The sequence below is a fragment of the Oryzias latipes genome, chromosome 4, assembly GCF_002234675.1.
Source record: "Oryzias latipes chromosome 4, ASM223467v1".
Taxonomy (NCBI): Eukaryota; Metazoa; Chordata; class Actinopteri; order Beloniformes; family Adrianichthyidae; genus Oryzias; species Oryzias latipes.
The window spans coordinates 5,617,235-5,644,747 of NC_019862.2; the positions used below are offsets into that span (position 1 = coordinate 5,617,235).

At 41.6% G+C, this 27,513-nt stretch overlaps 1 protein-coding gene across 2 annotated transcripts; it reads left to right on the plus strand.

Moving 5' to 3' along the window:
* Positions 1 to 13,298: 13,298 nt before the first annotated feature.
* On the plus strand, positions 13,299 to 26,615 carry LOC101156641 (desmoglein-2). 2 transcript variants are annotated; one of them, XM_004067802.4, is made up of 14 exons: positions 13,299 to 13,430; positions 16,105 to 16,233; positions 16,408 to 16,563; positions 16,662 to 16,803; positions 17,008 to 17,168; positions 17,695 to 17,829; positions 19,055 to 19,240; positions 19,684 to 20,189; positions 20,271 to 20,413; positions 21,284 to 21,505; positions 21,638 to 21,880; positions 22,535 to 22,665; positions 22,742 to 23,017; positions 24,156 to 26,615. In XM_004067802.4, exons 1-14 carry the CDS (start codon positions 13,389 to 13,391, stop codon positions 25,626 to 25,628), a joined length of 3,945 nt encoding a protein of 1,314 aa, XP_004067850.1. In that variant the 5' UTR covers positions 13,299 to 13,388; the 3' UTR covers positions 25,629 to 26,615. The 2 variants fall into 2 exon arrangements, with proteins under 2 accessions (XP_004067850.1, XP_020557811.1); XM_020702152.2 differs by lacking the exon at positions 13,299 to 13,430 and adding an exon at positions 14,553 to 14,635.
* The last annotated feature ends 898 nt before the right edge of the window (positions 26,616 to 27,513 follow it).

Below are 27,513 nucleotides of genomic sequence, written 5' to 3' on the forward strand. Positions count from 1 at the left end.
CGCCACACCTCCTCCGTGTTCATCTCCACCAAACTCTTTGCGACAGAAAAAGAAAGACAAACCAGAGCGAAACAATTCCAAACATGTTTTTTCCTTTCATCTGCACATCCTTCATCACTTCTTACTAAACCTGGTTTATAACTGCTGGTTAAACCAGAACACAGAGACTGACTGACAGGAAAAAAAAAACGTTTTCCCTTTGTGGTGAAATGACACATCTATTTAATAGATCAAACCAGAGTCACACCCTTTTTACCTCCTTTTGTTTGCTTGGCTCTATTTAACAGAAGCTGTCTGCATTTGTCTGGATTCACCTGCTCATGTCTGTCTGTTTGTGGCATTTTTATGTCTCTTTATGACATTTTTGAAAACTGTTCTGAATCATTTTTCATCAATTTACTTCTATTTCTTTGTGATTTTCGGTCTACATGGTTATCTCTATATCTACATCGCTAAACTTTCAGCGTCTGTCTCCATCTTTTCACATCTGTCTGTGTTTTACATCCGTCTCCATAAGTTTGTCCATGCATTTCTTTCTGCATCTTTTTACATCTGTTCGTTTTACCACACGTTTTGGCATCCTTTATCATCAGTCTGTATCATTTAACATCTGAGTGAGTCATTTGTCTTCTGTCTGGATCTTTTTACATCTTTCAGTTAATTTTCTTTTTTTCCTGCAACTTTTTGCATCAATTTTTATTTTGATTCACATCTGTCAGCTTCATTTTTTCCCGTCTTTCATTATTATTTTACTTCTGTTTGCATTTGTCTTTGTCACTTTGTGTCTGTCCATACACAAACACCATCACACAGACAGCCTCCTGTTACAAGTCAGTATAGGCAGCTTTTAGAGGCTCTTGATTCTGACACTGATCATTATTAATTTCCATCAAATTTTTAAATAAGGCAGCAGAACAATGTTGTCATTAATTAAAGTGATCTAGTTGTATTTTAGTGCTTAAACACAGCAGTTTTTTCTGGCTTATTTCAAATCCTATTCTGAATTTTTGGCTTGAAGACGTAAAAACAAATGGTCTCTTGTTGTGTTTTTTAGCTTTGCTGTATCACATTTTATGATTTGATTATTCAAAGAGAGTTGTTCATTTGACAGTTTTTATAGTTTAATTTGATTAACTCTACATTATTCTTTCAAAGTTCTTCCTTTCACTGTGTTTTTTTGTGTTTTGCTGTCGTTGTTGTTCGCTGTGGCGACCCCTGATGGGAAAGGCCGAAAGAGGAAGAAGTTGAAGTATTTAGCTTCAAATTTTAGGAATTTTCTGCAGTGTCTACCACAGATTAGAAATAGTTCTCCTGAGAATAAAATTCTTTATGGACCTGATGATCTGAGAGGCCAGATGGAAAACCGTGACTCAAAATCAAAGTTTTGAGTGACTTCACTTTTGTTTTTTTAATGGAACACTTTGTGCTTGTTTCTAGCGTAGCTGCAGGCGTTTCATAACCATCACTGGTTGATTCTCAGAAATTACTTAGGGCAGGGATAAGTCTGTGGCAAAAACGTTCTCAGGAATTTTCCTGCAGTAATGGAGCCTTTCTCATTAAGGTGGTTTGGCTCACTGTCATTATGGGCTGTTTTTTTTCATGGCACAGTTCTTCCTGCTCCACCACCTACCTCTCAGATTTCACCTGCTGAAAGGTGATTGGAGGGTAACCGGAGTCCTGCAGGTAAGTGAGAGCTCAGACAGAGGCGACTCTGTCTGAAAACCGGGTCAGATGAAGTTGGAGTCCGGTTCTGTCCAATCCGAAGGACGTCCTGCAGATGCCGACCCTGTGACAGTTCTGCTCTGTCTGCAGCCTGACCTGACATGCAGAGGTGTGCACCACCATGTCACATGGAAACTTACAGGCTGCACAGCTACACTTTTGACCTTTGACCCCGCATGTAGCTCCTCTCACACTGGTTCCCTAGTCGTTTGATCTTCTGATCCAGGATCTTCTTCCTGAAAAAACTGCTTTAAACCTCAACATATGCAATCTTCATCATTTCAGTCACTGTGAATCTTCTTCACCCAGATCCTATTATCGCATTTTCATGCCTCCATTGGCTTGATGCCTCCTGTTTGTGTCAAGTGTGCAGACTGACTTTATTTTAGGTTTAACCCTTGTGCTATCCTAGGCACATTCACATTGGGAGTTGGGTCATCTAGACCCACTAGACAGTGCTCTGAACCTTTTTTCTTCAATGATTTGTGATCTTCACTGGTGTCCATGGATTACATGGAATATTTCCACCTTTATCCACCTTTGTCATGGTAGGGAGAACACGTCAAAGTAAGGGTGGAGTCATCTAAGATAGCACAAGGGTTAATCCCTGTTCTTCACTGACATAATTCATGCAGGTCTATGTGATCAGATCCATTTTCAGAACCTGCTGAATCCTTTTCAGGGTCATCGGGCTGCTGGAGTTAACCCAGCTTCTTTTGGGCCACACTCTCACACACACCTTCACCCCTAGGGGCAATTAAGAGACACCAAAAATTCCTCCCAGTTCCAGAAATGACCTCGCTTTGTAGGTCACTACAGATGTAAGATGGACTACAAATGTATACTTCCCACTGCGTTATGCTTTCATGTAAACACATTAACATTTAAACAATAAATATGTATTTTTACATGAAAAAGGTAAGAATTTTCTCTGCTTTAATCAGAAACCAGAAAGAGTCATTGTCTTTTAATGTGTTATGGCTGCAAAGCCTTGTGGGCTTGAAGATAACAGATTTTTAAAAGGTGTCCAGCTATGAACACATGTGTTATACTTAAATATTTACTATCTCTAAAGATAAATCTGTAAATATTGCAAGAACTGTTCCTTCTAGTGTTACAGGTAACGTGGAAGTGGAATCTACAGTATATTACTGAGGTTGTACGTGCTTGTCACCCAAGCCAAGAAATGAGGGAGATTGACAAAGTTCAATGGCAGTAATGGCTGATAAACTTGACAAAGATAAGTAACAAATCTCTTTTCCAAATAAAACACGTCAAAGTGCTGAACAAAGAAAAAAAAATCCCTCTACCACACACACAAATAAAATGAGACCTTGTAAAGGTCTACCATAATAAAAAGAAAATAGTAAGAAACTACAGCTGTTCTTATCTTTTATAATTTTTGCATTACATATATGGCAAATATATCTTGAATGCATTCGAAAATTCAATTTACAGTAAATGGTGGATTTCATAGAAATAATAAGGCTCCTCTTCTCAGCTGGCATGTATGGCTGAAACATCTTTTAAACTTAAGAACATGTATCATAACATCAAATACACCAGCCAAACTGTTAAGATTCAAAACGCAGTGATTTTACCTGTAAATGCCAGGTTAAAGTTTTGGCCACAGCTCCTAACAACTGCTCTCTTCAGAGTGCGGTTTATGTCACTGGGCAGAAAGTAAGCACAGGATATTCTAGCTGGGCTTCCTCCGGTCTGTGAAGCCAGGGCTAAACTTCTTTATTGGCCGTACGGACCGGAGGAAGCTCAGCTGTAATATACACTGATTCCAAAATTATGTGCGAACAGTCACTTTAACCCTTGTGCTATCTTAGATGACCCCACCCTTACATTGACGTGTTCTCCCTACCATGACAAAGGTGGATAAAGGTGGAAAGATTTCATGTAATCCATGGACACCAGTGAAGATCACAAATCATTGAAGAAAAAAGGTTCAGAGCACTGTCTAGTGGGTCTAGATGACCCAACTCCCAATGTTAAAGTGCCTAGGATAGCACAAGGGTTAAAACCAAAAAAAGGTTATTCTGAAAAATACATTGATTGAGTAATAGTTGTTTAATTCTCTATAGAAGTCTATGGGAGTTTGGCTTTGTGGGACCACCGGGTACTTCCTCCATGGAATGCCAAGGGGGAGGGGTCATTCAATTTACACCTCCTATGTGAGGTGTAAATTGAATGCTTCGTGAAGAAGATCTTCCTGGGCTCCTTCCATTACAGTTGTACAGATAAACTCTTTGCTGTTTACTCTAATGACATCCTTATCGTCTGTGTTTTTCAGTCATCCTTAGACTTAAGACACAAAATTAATCACAGAAAAGTGTAGACACACAGAAACAGCAGCTGTTATTGATAAAAAGAGACATCAGAGCATGACATTTACATGATCACAGGAAAAACTCAAGAAATGAGATCGCATTCAGATTTGCAGTCATTGTTTGTGTGTTTATGTATGATTCAGTAGACTAACTGTAGTGTGATATGTGTCAGTCTGATGGTTGAAAAGTCCTCAGAAACCTTCATGTGCTCGTCCACGTGTGCATGCGCGTCTTTGTTTGTTTGGGCAGTAGCACCTCTGGCTGGACCGGTTTTCCTCCGTGAGAACTCTGAACACAAACACAGGACATTTTCTCCTATACAGGACGTTTTTTCTGCAGATTTAAACCCATTTTGGAGACGAACTCCCTCAAACATGAAGGGTTTGGTGTGAGCGCCCCATCTCCCCCGGTGGGGACAGAAACCCGACCCTTCAGGCTCACATCAGACAGAGTCCCATGTCTCTTCTGTGGCACTGAAACATCACACCCTGGTACTTTCCCACCTCCTAATGATTCATCTGGTGAAAACAGGCCACACCCTTAAAACAACAGGTAAGCACCCATCTGTGGAATGAGAAGGAACAACACGGCATTATTGTTCCGTCAACTTTGCTCAATCAGGTCAGTTCAGGTTTAGGGGTTTAAAGTCACTTTAGTAAAATAAAGAGAAGAAAGGCAGGTGTGTTTGTTTTTGTTTTATTTTTCTGTGCTTGTTCAAGAAATCACAAATATTCATGACGTTTTTCTACTTTTTGAAAAGTTCTTTCAGAGACAACTTAATTTCATCACAGATTTTTAAAGCATCATCAACCAGCTTTGCATGAAGAACATTTATCTGGTCAAATCCGGATCAGCTTAAAGTGAATGAAAAACACAATTGTGAATTTGAAAAGTAGAGATTGCAAATTAAAATAAAAAAAACAATAGAAAAAACAGTTTAAACCTCAAAAGGACACATCGTAAGTTTGAAGGAAATATAGAAAATTTGAAGAAAAATATTTTTTATTTGAAGAAATACTGAATACTTGAATACAAAACCATGAACCTAAACCTGTTTCCAAATTTCAAAAAAAGTTTATTCTGAACAGCTGATTTGACCCCATAAACCAGGAGTGCCAGACTGCAGGCCTCAAGGGACCGGCACTGCTGGACTTTCAGAAAAAAACAGTTCCTAATTGCTGCTGATTACCTGAATGGGGGGGGTTTACCAACGAAAAGCTACAATGGCAGGTTCATTGGAAAACATTTAAAACACTGATCCTTGAGGGTTGGAGTTTGACACCTGTGTCATAAACATTTCAACAGGAAATGTTGCATAAATGATCAAAACATGTGTGGTAGCTGTCTTCTCAAAAGATTCTCAAGCTGCTAAAGAATTTTCCTGTGGAAAATGAAACCAGATCTATTTAAGGGATCTTGACAAGATAAATTATTACTGATCAGCACAGATAAAATCTATTCCAATTGCTGTTACTCAAGTAAATTTACTCTGCTGTCAATGGGGCGACAGCTTTCCTGCTCAACTCACTTGACTGAAACTGGGGATCAAATTCTTGTCATGTTCTAGACCAAGGTGAACTAAGGCAAAGCTAATTTCTTCACAGTCATTGCAGAACATGCAGGGACCTGCAGGGCATGCTGGGAGCTGCTGTGTCTGATGTTAACACGTTGTAAAACAATAAATCTATATTCATCATTCTACACAGAGCAGATGACACATGCCACCAAACACGATCACGGGAAATTATTCAAAACATCAGTATCATTAATCATGAGCAAGAATCAGCAGAGTGATCTAACTCTTTTTTTAAATACATTTATCGGAAAGTGACTCATGTACTTTCATGAATACCTTCAGGCCCTCCCTATACAGCATGTTGCCTTGGAAACAACACTGAATTGGGTCTGTGCAGCCAGATAAGTCCTGGTGGTCTGTAAAGTGTGCTCCATGATGATGTGAAGTACAGAGACGCAGTGTGACACAACAACGAAGATATCTCTTCCACAAATCAGTTTGGATGTCAACACTCAGGGGTGGTGCTACGGGGGAACAAGAGGGACATCTGCCCCCCCCCCCCCCCCCAACAAAAAGCTCCGCCTCACATTTGCCTTTTTGTCATAATTAGACTTAATATTCACAAAGTTTAGGAAATCATCTATTCAAGCTTCTTAAAGCATTGTAAACATAACAAAATGAACATTTTAAATGAAATAAAAGAACAATACAAATAAAGCTGTTATAAATACATATATTGGATCCTTTCACTTGTAATGGCCTTTCACTTTCACCTTTTACTACCCTCTCCCGCCCCTCCACATAAAATGTTTTATTTTCACAACTGTCAACACCTCACCTGCTTGTGTTGCTGAAAGTGTTTTTGTCACAAGAGGTAGAGTGTTGGGGGTTCATATGCCAGTCCTGACTCACTGTGTCTTTAGCAAAACTTCTTCAAGAAAGGAAACTAGAAACTGGAGCAAGGTCAGTTCAACTAAGTGGTTTGTCACTCAACCAGGTTATTCAGTTCAAAGTAAAACGGTCCTAGAGAAATAAATGCTGCACAAGCACAAATTATGTACTTTATTTATTTTTGTTTGGGCTGTGCAGATGACCCTGGTGCAGTGTCGTGTGGCTTAGACCAGGCCTTAGACCAGTCTCACACACACACACACGCACACACTGAAGGAGGAGGGTTTGGGCAAGAGAAGGGGGGAGTTAAGAATGTGTGCCCTGTCTAGGCTACCTCACTTTGGTGGGACACAGCCTGGGTATATAGATAGATAGATTTTTGTTTACTGGAAATATTTTTTTCTACATTTCAAAATTCTGTTATTTCACCTGCAGCCACAGGAGGCGCTGTAAAAGATTCAGACGCTGCAGATCCAGGTGGGGTGAAGAAAACTCCCCCAGATTCATCTCTTTGGTTTAAGTAGGATGTCAAAGACTATGGTTTTTATGAAATTGACATCCCCACAGGTTTAGGTATCGGTGTAGAATGTTTAACAATCACAGTGGATCCATAAAGCACCAGAATCTACTTAACCACGATCTAGATCAATGGTCTGCAACCTTTACCACCCAAAGAGCCGCATGCAACTCTGGGGCCGCAGGTGCCGACCCCTGACCAGGTTTTGCCCAACTCTCCAAGCAGGTTTAAAGCTGTTTCCTCCAGACATACACCTTAGCTTCAAGCAAAAAGAAGTGTGTTGTTTCCTTTCAAAATGTTAAGTTAACTGAAGAAAGCTGCTAAACATCACAAACTGTGACAGTCCAGCAGCCTGAGCATGAAGCTCCAGGAAGATCTCATGATTCATCAGCAGAAAAACGGTGGAGCTGTGTTTCATGCCAATGTTTGCACATGTCTGTAAATGTGACATAACTTTGAATGACAGCAAAACCTGGCAGTCTCTGCAGCCTCTTTTGGTTGATGTCAGCAGCAGGGCATTGCTTTGTGGCACACAGGTTTGCCTCCAGGTTTAGTGTCGGCACAGCCTCGAAAGGATTAACTTTAGTCTGACTCACCAGTTGAAGCTGCAGCTACAAAAATCCACTATCACGTTAACATGCCTGCTTTGTTCAGGCCTGTTCGACACAAACCACACACTCATTCCATCAATGCTGCTCAAGCAGAAGCTGACATTTAGAAAACACCATCAGCTTCAATCTTTTTAATCTTACAAATCCATGAGATCACTGAATAGCTTTATATAGACCCTTTCCAAAAAAAATAGAAAAATCATGGAAAAGGGTATTCATTTTATTGATAATTAATCTTAAATAATCATTAATTGATAATTAAACTTTGATAAACTATAAATTCAAGGTCCACTGTTTGATTTTAATGATTTCTTTATTTATTTTGACATAAATTTGGGTTCCAGCTCCTATAAACCCAAAAAAACAGAATTTTAGAACACTGGAACACGGTGGATAAATCTGTCCAAATTTTTCAGGACGTAAATATATTAAACACCATTTCATCATCTAATCCAGTGGTCCCCAACCTTTATAATGCCACGGACTGTTATGACATCAGACAAAGTACTATCTATTAAATGTAGCGTTCTTTTTTGGGAAGTCCAAGGCCCTCGTCTGTCCCCTGAATGGGCGTTTTCCTCTTGACAACAAACTTTCCAAAGACGTTTGTTTTTTACTCTTTTTGCTGGTTCCTGGGTTTTATTTTAGCAGTAACCTATCACGGCACCAAGAAAAGCGCCTCGGAGAGAACAGAAGTCATGTAAGTTATTTATTTTTTCTGTGCGGCCCTGTACCACATGACCCACAGACCGGTACCGGTCCGCGGTCCGGGGTTTGGGGACCGCTGATCATCATCTAGTACACTCAAAGCACCTGCACAGATGTCCTTAAATTCTCAGTTTAGTTCATTAAGGGGAAGACTTCAGACCTGACAACCAGCCAGAAGACCATCATTGAATCCCCTCCATAGTCTGGGTTGGCCTCTAAAGTTCCTGGTTTTTCACAAAGCGCCGCGTCCAAGCAGATCAACAGAAAGTCTGATGGAAGAACAAAATGTTTCAGGAGAAGATGCTCCACCAGAAGAGACGACTGTGGGTTTCAGCTGATCATCAAAAGATTCAAGAAGCGGCAGACATCCAGAAAGAGTGGAATGAGGTGGAGGAACAACTTCAAAGACATTCAGACTCATCCAGGATACAGGCTACAACTGTCGGGTTCTAGGGCACACTTGTGACCTAACTCCCAAATTTATGCAAATAAAGAAGTACTTGAAATCAATTAAACAGTGGGCCTTGAATCTATATTCTATGAAAGTTGAATTTATTGAATGGAATGATGGAAGTTTATACTCTCTTTTTTTAATTCTTCTTTTTTTTGGAAAGGGTCTGTATTTAATGAAACATATAAAACACTTATAGATGCTCCTTATTCATGGGTTGTTATGATATTTTTCCTCCGTGAGCTGCCACATTAACATGGTGGAAGGGTTTGAGAACTGGAGTGAACCCAGGAACTAGGATCTCCTATGGCAGATATGTCAGACAAAGAGTGGCACAGAACCTTCACGAGTAGCAACCATCAAGATTCTGTCACACCACCTGGATTGTCACTGGGGCATCACTCTGGAACCAGGTCTGGGGTTGCAGCTTGCAGGCAAGTGCCTGGTGGCCAGGGCTCTTCCCACGGGCCCTGGTCAGGTCCAGCCCAAAGAGACAAAATGGGATCATTCTCCTGTGACCATTCTCCTTGTAGTCATTTCTGGTGACCTTTAGCCATGCGTCTTAGTCACTCAGGTAAAGAGACGGGAAGAGTTGTTCACTGATCACTACCTGGTTGAGAATTGGATTCATCAGAAAGGGAGGAAGCCAGAAAGACTTAGCAGGCCCAACTGTGCTGTGAGGGTCTGCTGGGAACGTCTGGCTGAGTCCTCCGTCAGGGAGGTCTTTAATCAGGAAAGCTTCAAACAGCTTCTGAGGAAGGCTGGAGACTTGGAGTCTGAGTGGACCACATTTTCCACCTCTATTGTCTCTGCTGCTATGAGCTGTGGTCACAAGGTCTGGTGCCTGACGCGGCACCAAACCCGGTGATGTCCACCGGGATTAAGGGATGCCATCAAACTGAAGAAAGAGTCCTACCAAGCCTGGCTGACATTTGGGACTCCAGAGGCATCTGTCAGTGTTGATAAACTGGTCCCACATTTATTTATCAAATCAAATAAAACTTTATTTATAAAGCACTTCTCATATAAAAGTATAACACAAAGTGCTTTACATTAAAACAAAACAAAATGAATAATATAAAAACAAGTATGAAAATTAAAATAAACAAGCACAAAAATAAAAAATTTAAAAATAGGGACCCCCTCCCCGTACCTACACACAACCCCCCACTTCTTTCACACCTCCCACCCCCATAACTGATGGGAAAAGACAATGAGAAATAGGCTGAAAACAAAAACAAGATGTTGGAAACGCTACTAATTGGAACCTCCCTCTCTGTGAACCGCTGCATGACCAGCCAAATGCAGCATCACAGGCGGGGACCGCTCCACCACAGCTAAGCAGTGATGCAGTGTCCCATCCAGAACCGCAGTGGCTGAACAGCAGTCAACCCAGAGGGAGAGGACCCAACTGAGGAAGCACCGGGAATAAAAATGAGAATGAAAAAGTAAACAGATTGATAAAAGCAGTAACCAATAAAACATTGAAATAAGGTCAATTAAAATTGAAATAACACATTAAAAATCTAGTGTAAGTTTATAAAACAAGATAAAATGGATAAATAATAGATAAAATATAAACAAACAAACAAACAAATAAATAAATAAATAAACAAATAAATAAATAAATAAATAAATAAATAAATAAATAAGGTCCTCTGGCAGACTGTTCCATAAACGGGGTCCATAGTGTTGAAAAGATGCTTCTCCGTAGGTTTTGGTTTTTACAGTCGGAATGGTTAGAAGACCAGTGCCAGAGGATCTCAGGGTCCAGGAGGGTTCATGTTTGACTAAAAGATCTGATGGATAAGAAGGTGCAAGACCGGTAACCCTTGTGCTATCCTAGGCACTTTACCATTGGGAGTTGGGTCATCTAGACCCACTAGACAGTGCTCAGAACCTTTTTTCTTTAATGATTTGTGATCTTCACTGGTGTCCATGGATTACATGAAATCTTTCCACCTTTATCCACCTTTGTCATGGTAGGGAGAACATGTCAATGTGGGGGGGGGGGGGGGTCATCTAAGATAGCACAAGGGTTAAGACATTTAAAAACTGTTAAAAGTATCTTAAAATCAATCCTGAAGCATGTGGGGAGGCAATGCAGGGATTTTAAAATTGGGGTGACGTGAGCCCGCCTCCTGGTTTTTTTCTAAGAACTTCTACAGCTTAATTTTGAAGAAGCTGAAGGTTCCTAATGTTGGTTTTTGGAAAAACCAGCCAGCAGAGCGTTATAATAATCAATTTTACTCATGATAAAAGCATGCATTAGCATCTCCAAATTAGCAAGAGAGAGTAGTGGGAGAACCCTAGCCAGATTTCTAAGATGATAAAAAACAGTTTTAAACTGTTTTATATGTGGAATAAAAGTCAGCTTTAGTTGAGTTCCTTAAGTTTCTTCTCTGTACTCTTCTTCAGCTGAGAAGAATCTTATGAGTCTCATTTTGAAAACCTTTTTTTCCTGAATTAACACAACAGTGTTATTGTTTCTGCAGTATAAATAGGGTCTGATGCTAATTTTAATTTGTACCAGAAACAATTGTGTCATCTGCAAAAAATGTTTCATTTTGTTCTTAGTATGTTTTGATCTGCTTTTAATTGTCAAAAGTAACTTGATTCAAAGGTAATATATTGCAGTAACATTTCCTTTTGCAGTAGTGTAAAGCGTGACGAATCCCCTTCAATGACTTGTGTAATACAACTGACTAACCGCCCAAAATATAATTGCTCAAAGCAGGAAGTCCTTGTGGTGTTATTGATGGAAAAGAGAAAAACAGATTTTATTTTATAAATATAGCTGTGAATTTTTTCTTTAATACATTTTGTGACAGTTTGTGGAGGACTTTTCCTGAGGTGCCAGTCAGGTCTCACTCCTGACATATAAGATAAACAAAGAAACACTGTCACAAAGATGTTGTCCACACCCTCGGCTCATCACACACAAAAAAGGAACAAAGACCAAGGACACAATTTGTTTAGAAAATCTAGTAACCCATTACCATTTAAAAAGAGTAATACTGTTATGGCATTGCCTTTTAACAGCAAAAACATGTAAGCTTTTAATGGTTATGGTTTAGAAGTAAACTGGTACAATATGGTTGTGTTTGTTTGTTTTTTCGTCTTCTTCTTTTTTTTAGATTTCAAAGCCTTTGTGTTGCATGTCTGTCAGAACCACATTTTACAGCCCTGAACACATAGCAGCTGTTGGAAGATCTGATCTCTCAGGTGAGGTAAATCTTTTCTTGTAATTGGCCTATCCGTTGTTTTGGAGAAGAGGAAGTGCTTAAACCTCAATCATTTAAACACTACTTTCATTTTGACACAGCTCTTTGAAACTAAAAGTAAAAGATTTTGCTTTTTACGCAACTGTTTCCACCCTCATTCCATAAATGAGTGGTTGTCCAAAGTCTGAGCTGGAGATGTGCAAAGACTCACAGGATAATTGGAGCTCCTTGAGTGAAGCGACTAAATGACTTGCATGATGTTGATTGCTTTCACGTTCCTGCGTGTTTGTGTTTGGACACGTCTGAGGTAAAGCTCGGATTCAGACCCAGAACCCATTTGAAGCTTTTATGCTGGCAGCCAACAACAGTCCTTCCTGCTAGGACTGCAGGGATCTGCTGGGGTTTATGTCAGGCGAGAGACTCACCTGCTAAGGTGACCTGTCCATCTCAGGATCACACACTTCTCTGCATGAAGCAGAAGATGACCCTGTAAACACTCTGGAAATGGCCCACAGACAGAAGCAGCTGAGACTCAACAGAACCTGACAGGAGAGGTTCCATTTTTGTGTTCTGACCACATTTACTTCTGTGTTGGAGACCAAGAGAATGATTTCATATTTGTGCCAGCATGAAGAGAATCTCTGAGGTTTGCTTTGGTCAGCTTTCTCTCAGAGAACTTTCTCTGAAGTGACGTCTGAACCAGAAGAATGACCTTCATGGAGCTCATGGTTGACAAACAGCATCTCTGTCTCATGAACACTTGCAGACATCTTTGTTTCTTTACCAAAAACAAGAGTGTGCTTTGGTTGGTCCCTCCCACACCCTCATGGTGAAACATGAGACATGTTTTGATTTTATTTGAAATGGTTTATTTCAAGCAATCAAATCAGAATAATACACAAAAACATAACAATCATCAGTTATACATTCATACAATGACATATAAAATTAAGGATAATTAGACATAAAATTAAATATTGCTTGAAAGGGAGAGGAAGGAAGCAAACTTATATGATCCCACCCCTGTTCTACTGTAACCATTCTATTACATGTAGATCCATCTCTGAGGGATAAAGATGATCCTAGCCTCTGAGAGGTTTGTGAAGGTGTCACCCGAGGTCGACCTGAGGCTCTTCACAAACACCTTCCATGTTTGGATGGAGCAACTTCTCCGTGCCTCCTTTGTGTAGAGCTGCACTTTACATGGTTGCCAGGGAAACATATTAAAGAGGCAGGATCAATTTGTCTTCACGTCTTCCAGTGGGGGAGTGGGAGCAGCTTCAGTTTGGTTCTGACGTGACGTCATGGGAAGGTAAACTGTATATAAGCTGGGACCGGAAGTACCTGGCTTAAAGGTGTGTCTCAGGTGTGGGATTCTACAGCTGCTGATCCCGGAGCTTTATTCAAACATGGTTCGGCTCTTTCCGTCTGCGCTCGTGGTTCTGGTCTTGGTGAGTTCAAACTTAGTTTTCTTCGAGAGGGCTCGCGGCGTTCACTGCGCTCCGCGCGCGGAGCCTCAAGCGGGAGCGCGAGCCATGGGAGGTCAGGGGCCAGAACCGATCCTCTGGTTCCAGGCAGCCTCAGAACTCAGCTGCTTTATTGGAAAAAACGGGAATAAAATTAAGGGCACGTGCACAGAGGAGGACAGCGCGCGCGTTTGAGGATGATGAACACTGGATAAATAACAAGTTAAACTGGGGATTAGAAATCCCGCACATGCAAAACAAATGAGCCGTTCTGTGCTCAAGATTATTGGCGTTTATTCAGTGACCGCGACTGTTCAAATTCGAGCGCAAATTCTGTCAGTGAATGATTCTGATCCAAACACCCTGTACTCCAGGTTCGGCTCCTGGTTTTGGTAGGCTTCATAAATTCTTAAGTTGTTTTTGTGTCAAAATTATTTTAAAAAAAAACAACTGAAAAAAAAAAAGAATTAAGGTTCTTCTAAAGCCTTTGATGAGGGTGCAACAAAATAGGAACCAGATAAAATAACTTTTGCTTCAGAAAACATATTCAAGATGCTTTTAAGTTTATAAAAATGAAAAAGTTTCAACCTCAGCTGTGAGGTTTTTTTTTTGAATGAGGAAAACATGATACAAGCTCCAACGGAGTGAAGAAGAAGCACGTGTGTGGTTTGATCGAGAACCTTAAGGAACAGATGGTCTCATCATGATGATTGTGCCAATTATAGCTGGATTATTTATTTATTGATTTATTTTACTATTTCTGACATTGTAAATTATATTTTTATACAGTTATATATAATTGTTTTGATGTGAAAGCCTTTAGTTTAAAGACCTAAGAAAACAAAGGAAAACTTGATAGTTTTCTGAAATCCTGGTTTTGGCTCATAAAACCAAAGCCCCTGCTTCAACCCCGAGTTCAGGTTGAAGCAGATACGTGCACGTTAACGTGTGCACGTTTGAGTGGATAAACTGGTTATAATGGGGTAATTATTATCCAACAACGTTTTCCTCCAAGAGCAGTTGACAAACAGATTCAGATTTGCACAACAGATCATTTCTTTTGCTTTAATCCTGTTCTAGCTTTAAACTGTTCTGTATGTTGTTCAGGTTCTTTGACAGAGCAGTTTACATGAAAAGTGTGTCCGGACCCTTTTTTCCTTGAAGGCTGAATGAAAGCTGGAGGGGCTGCAGTTAAGTCATTTCGGTTTGTCAGACTTTGTTAGTGCTAAGTGCAAATTTTCACACTGATAACAACTTAAAAATATTTGTGGTGGTATTTAAAGATCACAGGAGAAAGCAAAAAACTTTGTATTCAGGTTTAAGTGCTTATCCAAGTGATTAACTCAAAAGGAACGAGAGCGCCCCCCTGTGTGGTTGCTGTGGAAGCGCACAATGCCCTGATCTGTTTTCCTGTTTGAAGCAACTGTGCTCAGATGTTTCTCCATCTCTTTTGAAATGTCATTTAGTATAATTGCTTTCTAAATCTTAAGCATTGACTGGACTGAGTGATCCCTCACCCTGGCATTCCAAACAGGAAGTACCCGCTTGTTCTAAGAAGCCAAAAATCCCATAGACTCCTAAAAAGAAATAAACAGCTATTAATCAGTCACTCTATTGGTCAGGATAACCATTCTTGCTCTGCTACATTTTTTAACATGTTCTTGATAGTTCAATTTTTTTAATGTTAAGTTTTCTTCATTGTAAGTTATTCAAGTTAGAAACTGAGCAATCAGGTGCCTCAAGCAGGTGGTCTTACGTCAAACGTTTAAAACGATTCATTGACAGATTTTGTGTAGCCCGCTTTCAAGTGTTAGGGCTGTGGACTCCAACAAGCTTACCTCTGATTGGCAAGAGTCGCATAGAGCCATAGAAATATTAACTCAGACTAGGCCTGCACAATAAATCGCAAATTTATCGTTATCACAATATCAAGCTGTGCTATGTGCATATCGCAAAAGTCGCCGAAAATTACAGTGAATGGTTACATTAAATGTGCTGAAACAATCTTATGTTTTTTTGTTTTTTTCTGAGAAATATGTTTTATAATGTTTTTCAATGAAATTCTATGTTCATTGTTTTTTATTTCGGATCTTTTTCTACTGCCTTTAAACCTTGTTTTTATGTGTTTGATTTTGTTCAAGCTCAGCACATAGAAGACTGTTTAATATTCTACATTAGGGCTGCACGATATGAGGATAACTTGCGAAATGCGATATCAGTGATCAATATTGCAATGATGATATAACTTGCGATAAATGAACAAACAGCAAAAACAACAAAAACATTTCAATTTCACTGCAAATGTTTAATTTAAATAAGAGTGAAAATACCTTATATTATTCTCCAAATGACCTTCGTCTAATTAGGGCAACATCTAACAAAAGCTCCATCCGATTGGTCAACAACATGAAGGGCTCCATCTGATTGGCCGAATCCATAAAGGGATTTATTCAATTCATTAAATAGTTCAAGTTGCCATAAGATTGTTTTAGCACATTTAAGGTTTACAATTTTTTGCGATTTTCGCTGACTTTTGCGATATACACACTGCACAGCTTGAAATTGCGATAACGATAAATTTGCGATTTATTGTGCTGGCCTATTAGACATAAATAAATATGCATGTGGATTATTCGAATGTTATGTTACTGTGTTCCAGCTACAGGTTGCGATCGTGGTCAGACAAACGTCCGGTGAGAATCTGGTCAGAAAAAGAAGAGAATGGATTCTTCCTCCAAAACCCTTAAAGGAAAATAAAGACTACACTAAAGAACTTTCCATTGCCAAGGTGAGTGTCAGCGACTACCTTGACTATAAGACAGAACCACAGTCTGTGCACGTGTGCTCAGCCTGAGAACAGGTCCCAATGACCCACTGTAGCAAAAATGATCTGTCTGCTCTCATTAACTTCTGCTGTTTCTTTCCTTGAGCCATGTGACCATTAAATCTCCTTCTGCTCCAGATTCGCTCCGATTACCAACAGGGCAGTAATGTCGAGTACTTCTTGGAGGGTCCTGGTGCAAACCAGAGACCCTTCAACGTGTTTGTGGTCAACCACAATACCGGAGATGTTAGTGTGACCAAAGTCCTCGACAGGGAGGAAATAGACACATATGTTGTGAGTTTCTCTATCTTTTATCTATTCCCAGAAGAACCATATTACTAACCTGTATTGCAACCATCAGAAATCCAACAAAACACTATAATTTTTCTTAGCTGAAAGGTGTTGCCAAATATGAGGATGGCACAGAAGCAGAGAAACCAATCGACTTAAGAATCAAAGTTGAGGATGAAAATGACAACGACCCAGTCTTTCCAGATATGTCACCTGTTGGCGTGTATGAGCTCAGTCCTAAAGGTCTGTATTCTAAAATTTCACAGAATATTTCATAGAATCAAAGTTCTTTGATAAGTCATGGTTATGTACTTCAAGTTTGAACCTTTTTGGTTTGCATTTTCTGTTAGAATAAAAGCGACGCCTTATATATTTTCTTAAAATACATGTAGCATCATTCAACAAGTAGCATGTAGACTAATTTCTGTTTTATTTTATGTTTTTCAGGAACAATTGTTATGGAACTGAATGCAACCGATGCAGACGAATATGGCAATCTAAATTCTAAACTTGCCTACACCTTAATCAGTCAGAATCCATCACATGACATGTTCAGAATTAGTAAGAAAGGAGTAATCACAGTGAAAAACTCTTCCCTGGACAGAGAAGTACGAACCTTTCCAACCTCATGATTCTAACTTGCTGCTAAACACTGGTTTAGTCAGATCACTATGAATAATTTCTCATGTTGGACTGGCTCATGAGCTGGTTCTGTTAGTGCGCAAAGGAAAGACGGACAACATGGGCATATTGTGGTTAATCTTTTGTTTTTACTCACACCTAGTTTTTTCATAGACAGACCAATGGTATACGTAGACTGTAAACAAAATAGATGCTGCGTCTGTGCCATCAAAGATACTAAAACGACCTTGCACCAGTAATGCCAACCCTGGTCTTCAAGGGCTACTGTTTTCCCAGCAGCAAATCACCTGCATCACAGTCAGGCTTAGAAGATATTTGTGTTTCCAAGGTGGTGAACACAGGCAAAGGAGGAAATGTACCAATTACTTACATGAAGCTCAATGACATTACAGTTTATAGATGAAATGTGACAAAAGCATTTGTAACAGTGTTAAAAATGGTTTTTTTATTTAAGAAACTGAACAGCTTTGGTTTTGATATGTCTTCATCCAGTCATGTGCGCAGTACACTCTGACAGTTGAAGCTAAAGACCTGGACGGAGCCATTGGAGGGAGGACAGCAACAGGCACTGTCACCATCAATGTCCTAGATGTGAACGACAACCCTCCAATTCTTGAGAAACAGCAGGTAGCTTTCCTCTCACGACAAACCTCATCAATCAAACTGGATTTATACAGCATTTTTCACAACCCAAGTGCAATAAATCACAAAAAACGCATAATTAAAAAAAAAACATTTAAGAGAAATAATGTACGAATTTAAAGAACTGAAATAAAAAACACAATTGATTTTCCCCTCCCTGAACCGCCACCTTAACGCGGTGGAGGAGTTTAAGAGCTCGAGTTATTTCAGAAGTTAAGCTCCCTGTGGCTTTTGCCCCTGGTAGGGTGTCCCATGGCATCCTGGGTGAAGAGCCAGACATAGACCAGAATCAGAATCCTCTTTACGAGAAGCACATCTAAAAATTCTGTACGTTGCCCGCATTGGCATCACCGGAGCCCCACTCTGGAGCCAGGCTTGGGGTTGGGGCTTGCAAGCGTGCACCTGGTGACTGGGGCTCTTCCCACAGGCCCCGGTCAGGTCCAGCTCTAAAATAACGATGTGGGATCATTCTCCCGTGGGCCCACCATCTTTAGGAGACCTCAAAAGGGGCCGGACAATTTGGTTTGGGTGGCAGTCGAGGGCGGGTGCCTCGGCAGGCCAAACTCCGGCCATGGAACTTGGCTTTTGGGACGTGGAATGTCACCTCTCTGGGAAGGAAGGAGCCTTGTGCCAGCTTGTGCAGGAGGTTGAGAAGTACCGCTTAACTATAGTCGAACTCACCTCCACGCATAGCCTGGGCTCTGAAACTCAGTCCTTCAAGAGGGGTTGGACTCTCTACCCTTCCGGAGTTGCACATGGTGAGAGGCAAGCGCCCGGTGTAAGCCTACTCGTGAGCACCCAGCTCAGCTGCCAAGTGTTGGAGTTCACCCTAGAGGACAAGAGGGTCATGTCCCATCGCCTTTGGGTGGGAGACAGGTCTCTGACTGTGGTTTTGGCCTATGGGCCGGACAGCAGTGTGGAAAACCTGGCTTCTAAGTGTCCCTCAGAGGGGTACTGGAAAGTGCCCAAACTGGGGGACTTCAATGCCCATGTTTTGCAATGACACAGGCACCTAGATTGATAGGGGGATGATTATTTAGTTAGTCACTAAGTAAGTCAACAAACTAAGACTCTGGGGGTGGATGAAGTCCGCCCTTAGTACCTCAAGTCTCTGGAACAGATTTCAGATGTTCAAATGTTTCTCACATATGAAGAGCTCATCAAGATGTTCCAGTTCAGAGCTTTTCTCAAACCATGTGTTTTGTTTCAGTATGATGGAAGCATTGAGGAGAACACACATCAAGTGGAGGTTATGAGGTTCAAAGCACTCGATCAGGATTTGGAAGGCACAGAGAACTGGGAGGCTGTGTATGAAATCGTGAAAGGCAATGAGGCCGGATATTTCAGCATAATGACCGACCCGAAAACCAACGAGGGCATCCTAATGCTGGAAAAGGTACAGTTTGCGTATAAATGCGTGGTGTGGTAGTTGACAGTCATGAGGACTGTGACTGTGTAACAAAGCAACACTGCAGTTCTTTTTTTCCCATGTGGCTTTCTGGTTTAAACTTAAACCAATGCATAGAAACCTGCAGAGAAAGCACTGGTTGTTGTGCAACAACTGAACTCATGACAGCAAAATTGGTTAACATAGCTCGTGAAAACAACTACTACAAAAATATAGAGCAACAGGAGTAATACTAAGGAAGAAAGTAGTGGAACATCATAAAATTTCTAATTATCAGAATAAAAATGATAATTGTAACAAAATACAACGTAAACATTGATAACTAGCATCACTGAGTATTTCAAAGAAGAATGAATGACATTTGTGAGTTTAGATTTAAGAATATATAACTAACACTTGTGTTCCTTTTGTTGTTGTACATCATTTGCCAGCCAGTGGACTATGAAGATGTGAAGAGCCTCGACCTTGGTATCATAGTGAAAAACAAGGCTCCACCTTTTGATCCATCTACGGCCAGTAATGGAGTAGGTGTGAATTTTGGAGGTCAACCTGGTGGTGCCAGCGGTGCCAGTGGTGCCAGCGGTGCCAGTGGTGCCAGCGGTGCCAGTGGAGCCAGTGGTGCCAATGGTGCCAGTGGAGCCACCGGTCCCGGCGGAGCCACCGGTCCCGGCGGAGCCACCGGTCTCGGCGGAGCCACTGGTCCCGGCGGAGCCTCTGGTGGCTCCACCGGTATCAGTGGAAGTGGCAGCAGTTCGGGATATAAATATACCAGTTATCCCATCACAATCAATGTTAAGAACAAGCCAGAGGGACCAAGTTTTGACCCTCAAGTCAAAAGTGTCCCAATCTCAGAAGGATCTGATATCAGCTTGAAAAGACCTATCACCACTTACACTGCTATAGATAAGGACACCGGGAAACCTGCCAAGAATGTCAGGTAATGTAAGGATTCTCCAAAATCTAGATTAATCTGGTGATATCAACCCTGTCGTCCTGAAACCTTTTGTTACCTGTCCAGGTATTTAAAGGGCCCAGACCCAGGCAACTGGCTAAGCATTGACCCAGACACAGCTGAGATCACTCTGAACAAAATGCCTGACCGGGAATCTCCGTACATTATTAATGGGACTTATTATGCCAACATACTATGCATTTCAGAAGGTACGTTTTTAAGTTTATGAGAAAAGTCAGTATCAACCATACAAGTGTGCATTGATTCAGATTGGATAGTTTTTCCAGCAGTAGAAGTAAAGCCTAAAGTTGGGTACACAGAACAAATTAAGCCTTGATCATGAATCCAACAGCATCAACCAAACACTAAATGCCCAACCTCTTAGTCTTTTTTTTGTGACTGCTGATTTCTTCTGATCTTTTCTATTGGCTGGACTTGAGAAGATGGACCTTATCCCAAATAGATTTAAACCTTTAACAACAGAGCTGTAGCTCCAGTGTTGACTGTCTTTGAATTACCGTAACTTTTCAACCGTTTATGCAATTATTGTAATTCCAACGGATTTTCAAACTTACATACAAAACACGTGGCCACTGAATGACTTGTATGACTGGTAGTGACGTATAGATGGAGTCTCTTTTAATTCACAGAAGTGTCGGCCATGGAGAAGAAATTCATAATTGTGGTTTGTGCCTGGCTGGAATTATATGACACCAAGCCTTTGATTTGCCAGAATAGAGCTGTGAAGGAAAAAGCATGGAGCAAGATTTGCGAGTTTTGCACCACTTTGACATTTCACACCAATTCTCTTCCAAGTGAAGATGGTGGAGAAGCCCAGATCTGGTATAGCAACAGGCCAGTGTGAACACCATGGTTGAACACGCATTCAAGAATGCGTCGCATGCCTGGTGTGAATGTAGCATTAGACCTGAAGCATCCGTTAAATGGGTGAATACAAAGATAAATGTGATTTATTTTCATCAGAACAAGAGGTTTGTCTCCAGGTAAATGAAAGGTCTTCTCGCGAAAAATGTAATGTTTCATGACGTCGCCTTTTTTTTGTTTCGTTTTTTGTGAAGACATTCCTGGTAAAACAGCGACTGGTACCATTGCCATCCAGGTGGGGGATTCAAATGACCACTGTCCCACCCTGACCAGCAAAAGTCAAGTGATCTGCATGACCCAGAATAGCTTCATTGTCACAGCTGATGATAAAGATTCGTTCCCAAATGGGCCTCCTTTTCACTTTGTGATCGTCCCTGAAAAAACCCAGGGAAAGTGGAAGGTGGAACATCTCAATGGTGAGAACAAAACTTTAAAAACGAAGACATGCATGTAAAACTGCATCAACGTAAGAACGAAAAGTTGATCTTGTTTGAGCGCGGTCCCTACAGCATATGTGACTAAACATTTCAATGTTTTGCTCCTGGCAGACACTGCAGCCATTGTGAGGGCTCAGGAGGAACTTTGGGCCGGTTCATACGAAGTGGAGTTGGTTGTGTCAGACCAGCAGGGATTAAGCTGTGGAGAACCACAGAAGGTGGAACTCCTAGCATGCACATGTGATGTTGGTGATGAGTGCGGAGCACATGGAAGCCAGGGTCAGTCAAAAAAACAAATAAAGCTTGGACCTGCCGGAATTGGACTCCTGCTGCTGGGCTTTTTGATGTTGCTGCGTAAGTTTGCAGATCACACAATCCTTCCCTCCTCCTTCAACAGACACTGCTCATGGGATCTTTCAGATCTTTTCAGAGTAGAACTTCTGTTAGTGTCAGAGAAAACAGCAAAGTGTACCCCTTCCTCAAACACAGCCAGTGTGACTTGTAAGCCTTAGTTAGTTTATCCTATAGACTAATAATGCCCCAAGTGCCTTGTGGCTTGACTCTTAACCTCAAGGGCTGAATTTCAGAGTTAAACCACCAAATGCCTCATAAAATAAACAGACTGCGGCCACTTCCTTAGCCGGTGGTAGATACAAACAAATTTCACATTTCAGCTTTGTACTGTAATCTGCAAAAGATCTGTTCATTATTTTAACTGCATCTAAGAAGCTGAAAGATAAATAAAATGATTATATTGCATTACATTTAACATTCCCAAATAGTAGCCAGTTCTGTGACTGAAGTTTTGATCTCCTGGCCCAGAGGTCCAGAGGCACTTCAGTCATCAGAGGAGAAAGTGTTTCTATGCACAAGAACTGAAATCAGGTTCAGGTTTTTAAACTGTAAACCTAACAGGAGTAACATGATGTCTCATTCCTCACATTGCACGTTCCAGATACTGTTGCAGTTTGTTCCCACCTTTATATTTTTTAAACGTTCTTTTCACAGTCATTCCTCTGCTAATGTTGTCGTGCAAGTGTGGTTCTCCTTTGAAAAATCCAGAGCTCTTTGCCCAGATGAAGGAAGATACAAAAGGAAACTTCAGGGATTGGCACACAGAAAAACAGGAAGACCTAGGGGTGAGTTTAACTGATGTTCACCACATTTGCTGAAAGTAGCTTTTTGTAAACATTAATGATCTTTGCTCGATTTCAGGTGTATCCTCTGATGAACGCACCAGCACAAATATACATTGACTCGGCCAAAGGTTACCTCACAACAGCACCTTTAGAAATGCAGAAGTCGTTTGTGGGCAGTAACACACTTGGGGGGGGCTACAGAGATGCAGCAAACATGCACAGTGAGGGACAGGGCTGGATGAACCAGTGGGGCAGTGACCTGTACTCTGGGTCAGAGGTTCAAGATTTTGGATACGGTGGAGGAGCTGGCCTAGTACTTCCAGATGCCTTCTTTAGAGATTTCTACAGTGAGGTGAGAACCAGACAGAATGGCAAGACAACCAACTGTTAAGCGCTTTAAGCCGTGGTGCTGCGGAAGGGCGGTCGACCCATGATCGTAAGATTGCAGGTTCGACTCCCGCCTTGCACGCCCTTGTGTAGAAGTGTCCTTGGGCAAGACACTGAACCCCACCTTGCCTCTGGTGGTAGGTTGTAGCCAACGTTCGGCAGTGGAGCCGCCACCAGCACATGAATGTGTGCGTGACTGAGTGAATGGGTCTGTGACTGTAAAGAACCTTGGGCCTTGTAGGTAGAAAAGCACCATATAAGTATACGCCATTTACACCATTCAAAGAAAGAAAGCATTAAGCAATTAGGTACATGTCATCAACCATTGTTAAAGAAGAAATCACATCTTCTTACGTTTCATACTTTGTACACACCGGGCATGTGTGCGTTCAACAATGCGCTGGTTGTGGGTTTTTGAATACGTTTAGCATCTGGTGTTCACACTGGACTATTGCTACCCGATGCAAGCACATCTAGCTACAGTTGGAAGAGGTTTGTTGTGAAATGTGAAAGCGATTTGTGCGTAGAGCCTGCAAACAGACCCAAAAACGTTCATAGCAACGTGTGAATGGAAGAGTTCTTACCTGCTCTTGTATCCAGTAATTTCAGTTTTTTCTTTAAAATACCGGTACTTGATTCTGGTAATTGGCCACCCCTGCGACAGGGACATCGGGGTGGAAGAGTTTAAGGACCAGGATCAGGAAGACTTTTACTTGTTGTAAAACTTAACAGTCAGGCATTAAAACTGGTGAATTGGATCTTCTAAGGTAGATTGTAGTGTATAAGAAAGACATATCTTAAAAATCAAAATGCAGAATCAGAGTCCCACATGATAATTTTGACTTAGTTCACACTGTTTCTGCAGTTTGGCTGCAGAGGCAGAAGGTCCAACAAGATTTTTAGACAGGAGTGTTCAGCTTCAGTCCTCTAAGGCCCAGTGCTGCTTCTTTTATGCTACTTGCTTAGACAACATGCCAGATCAGGTCATTTGTAATCAGGTAGGCAGGGTAAACCAGCAAGACACTGGGCCTGGAGGACTGGACCCGAGTAGGCTTGTTGTTCTCCTGAGGTCATATTTTTCTAATGAAACCTTTTGCTGGCAGGTGACGTCCAAGAATGATACCGATGTAGTGAAGGACACCATGATGGTCTACGACATTGAAGGGCAGGGCTCCGATGCAGGTTCGCTGGGATCCTGCAAAGCCATGGAGCAGAATGAAGACCTCCAATTTTTGGATGATCTTGGAATGAAGTTCAAGACTCTAGCTGAGATATGTGTAGTCAAAACGATCATGTCTGAAACCAAAGCGGTGTCCAGTCCTCCACCTGTCCCCTCTTTATCCACACCTAAGGTCTCTGAGTCAAACTTGTTCACCACACAACGAATGACCCCTCCACCCAGTCTGCCACTGACCAACATCAGAGAAGAGCGAAGAATGGTCAGTGACATAATCAGTCCTCCACCTGTCCCCTCTTTATCCACACCTAAGGTCTCTGGGTCAAAATTGTTGACCACACAACGCATGACCCCTCCACCCAGTCTGCCACTGACCAACATCAGAGAAGAGCGAAGAATGGTCAGTGACACAACCAACCATTCCCAAGTGCTGAAGAAGGACGTGGCTGTGGTGAGCGAGGGTGTTACCTCCATGGCAACAGGGTTGGAGAGCCAAAGCCAAATGCTGGTTTTGCAACAGGAGCAGCAGCCAGTCTACTATTCTGCTGCCCATATGATGCAGCCTATGCACTACATGGTCCAGCCACAGTTTCAGAACTTCATTCTAACCGAGCCTCCAGCCAACAGCCTCCAAGATATGGTTCTTCTGAACAGTTCTGAGATGGGATACAACCCAGGAGTGATCATTCAGGGCCAGACAATGATGCACAATGGACATGTCCAGGGCACTGGCACCATGCTGTTGGAGAACAGCAGCCACACCAACCTGATACAGATGGGAAATTTGTCTGGCTCCCAGACTATGATGGTGGTCGAAGGGCCGGTTTCAGGCTCCATGAATAGAGTCCAAAGCGGCCTCATTCAGGGCCAGACAATGATGCACAACGGATATGTCCAGGGCACCGGCACCATGCTGTTGGACAACAGCAGCCACACCAACCTAATGCAGATGGGAAATTTGTCTGGCTCCCAGGCTATGATGGTGGTCGAAGCGCCGGTTTCAGGCTCCATGACTGGAGTCCAAAGCGGCCTCATTCAGGGAGGAACTCTGGGCTCAGTGACTGGAGTCCAAAGCGGCCTCATTCAGGGAGGAACTCTGGGCTCATTGACTGGAGTCCAAAGCGGCCTCATACAGGGAGGAACTCTGGGCTCATTGACTGGAGTCCAAAGCGGCCTCATTCAGGGAGGAACTCTGGCCTCAGGACAACTGTCAGGAACCCAGGGAGTTCTGAAGGTGAAGGAGGCAACCAGCGGCAGGGGGAGGGCAGGGAAGACTGAGCGGTCAAGAGTTGTCAACACTAAAGGCAGCAATCAGACCAGCACGTCCTCCACTTCATTCAGTGTCCCCACCAGCACCACGCAGAAAGTTCTGATCCAAGAAACCGCACAAATCCGCTGAGACACCAAGCAGGGGAGGGGTGGGGTGAGGGGCCAGCATTTCCAGAAGGAAATTTTAATTTTAAGGATCAGGAAGTCTTGTTATGAGAAGTGTAAAAACAGATAAATGTATCTTCCAGGTTAACACAGTGATGTAAAGGTTAGCACTGTTGCCTCCCAGCATAAAGGCTGTTTGGGTTTTAATTTTGTATCTAGTTTGTATTTTCTCCATTTGCTAGCATGCTTAAGTGTGTGAAATTTGTTCTCCACATTTGACCTGTCCCTTGGGGGAACGCTGACCTGCAAACACAGCCATACTCTGGAACCATTTGGTGGTTTGACCCCCCAATCCAACCCCTTAACGTTAAGTGTCAAGCAGGAAGCCATTGGGTCCCAATTTTTAGAGTGTTTGGTATGACTCAACTCTGGATTTGAACCCACAATCTTCCAATCTCAGAGCATACACTCTACCACAAGGCTACTAACACAAACTCTGGCTTCCTTCCACAGTCCAATAATTTGCTCCATAGGTTGATTAGGAACTCTAAATTGTCCCTTAGCAGTGAGTGAGTGTTTTGGACTGATGAACTGTAGCTGCAATAGTCTTCAACATCCCTCATGACTCTGCACAGGATCACTGATCAATGCAGGAAAAGAAGAAGGATGTTTTCCATGCTTTATCCATTTTTGTTTTAAATAGAATAAAACGGAAAAGGTTTCCACTCTTTTGGGAGTTGTAATGTAATGCAATTCCAACTTACTGTTATTTTCCTCTTTGGATCTCCATCTTCTGGTATTTTCAGGATGTTAAAACTGTCTTATGTAGGGAGTGTGTCATATTTAACTTCAGGCTTTTGCTGGTAAGAAAATCTCAGCGGGTTTTTCTGATTCTTCCTGTTAGTTAGCAGGCCTTCATCTGAAGATCTGTTGTCAGCCTACTTTAACCCTCTGGGCTTTGAGATATATTTTTGTACATGAATGAGAAAAATAAAGGTTTATTTCAATGGCTGGAGTGAACGTCCTAATGCTTAAGAAGCTATGCTTTCATACCAAGAAAGAAGAAAAGAGAAGAAGAAACAAAGAATGTTTAGAGAGAGTGATCACATCAAACCTTTGTTTGATTTAGTTCCTTATTTGATGATGAACAAAGCAGTGAGAACTGGAGACCTTCAGCAGGACCAGTTTTATGTCTCAATTCTCTGAAATTCTTTCTTTGAACTATTGCTAAACGTCATGGGTAGAAAATTCACAACTGTGTTCCAGTTTGGATTGTTTCTGAGGTCAGAACCAAAACCATAGATCCCAAATGCCACTTAAGCCTATCTCTGGGTTCCATCCAGATGAAAACCAGCCTCACCCTGAGACAGTTTTAAAACTAAGCTAACTGGAGCCAGGTCAAATCACCCAATAACCACCAAGGGAAACATGTTAAACAATCAAGTCAGTTAATGTTCACTTGAGTATAAAAACCTCAAACTGTACAACAGAAATGAATAAACTTACACTTTGGTTTGATTTATTTTCACCCTTTACCTTTTTCATTCAAGAGCAGGTATACTGCAGTTTCCTTAGATGAAGGGGTGGAGGGACGTTCTACAGTCATGTCCACTCAAAAGGAATGCTTCAGCTTAGAGATGTCCAAAGTCTGGCCCGTTGCCCCTCTTCATAATAATACACCAGAACTTTTATGACTCCACTCACGAGTAGACTGTGAGATACTGACCTTCCATTCAGAGCTGTAGCTACGTGTCCAGACGTTCTTGGCTTTATATTGAATCTCAAGATGGTCCAAGGGCCACCTAAAAGAACAACATCCTCCAGCATCAACATCTTAGTACAAGTCTTAATAAATCCTGATGCAATCTAAAAAACAACTATTATTCTTGGAGCATAAATCCAAATTTTGT

Excerpts from the sequence above, each read along its gene's own strand:
- LOC101156641 (XM_004067802.4), top strand. The coding sequence starts at position 13,389 with ATGGTTCGGCTCTTTCCGTCTGCGCTCGTGGTTCTGGTCTTG. Across the intron at positions 17,830-19,054 it reads CAATTCTTGAGAAACAGCAG|TATGATGGAAGCATTGAGGA; the intron begins GTAGCTTTCCTC and ends GTTTTGTTTCAG. Across the intron at positions 23,018-24,155 it reads TTAGAGATTTCTACAGTGAG|GTGACGTCCAAGAATGATAC; the intron begins GTGAGAACCAGA and ends TTTTGCTGGCAG.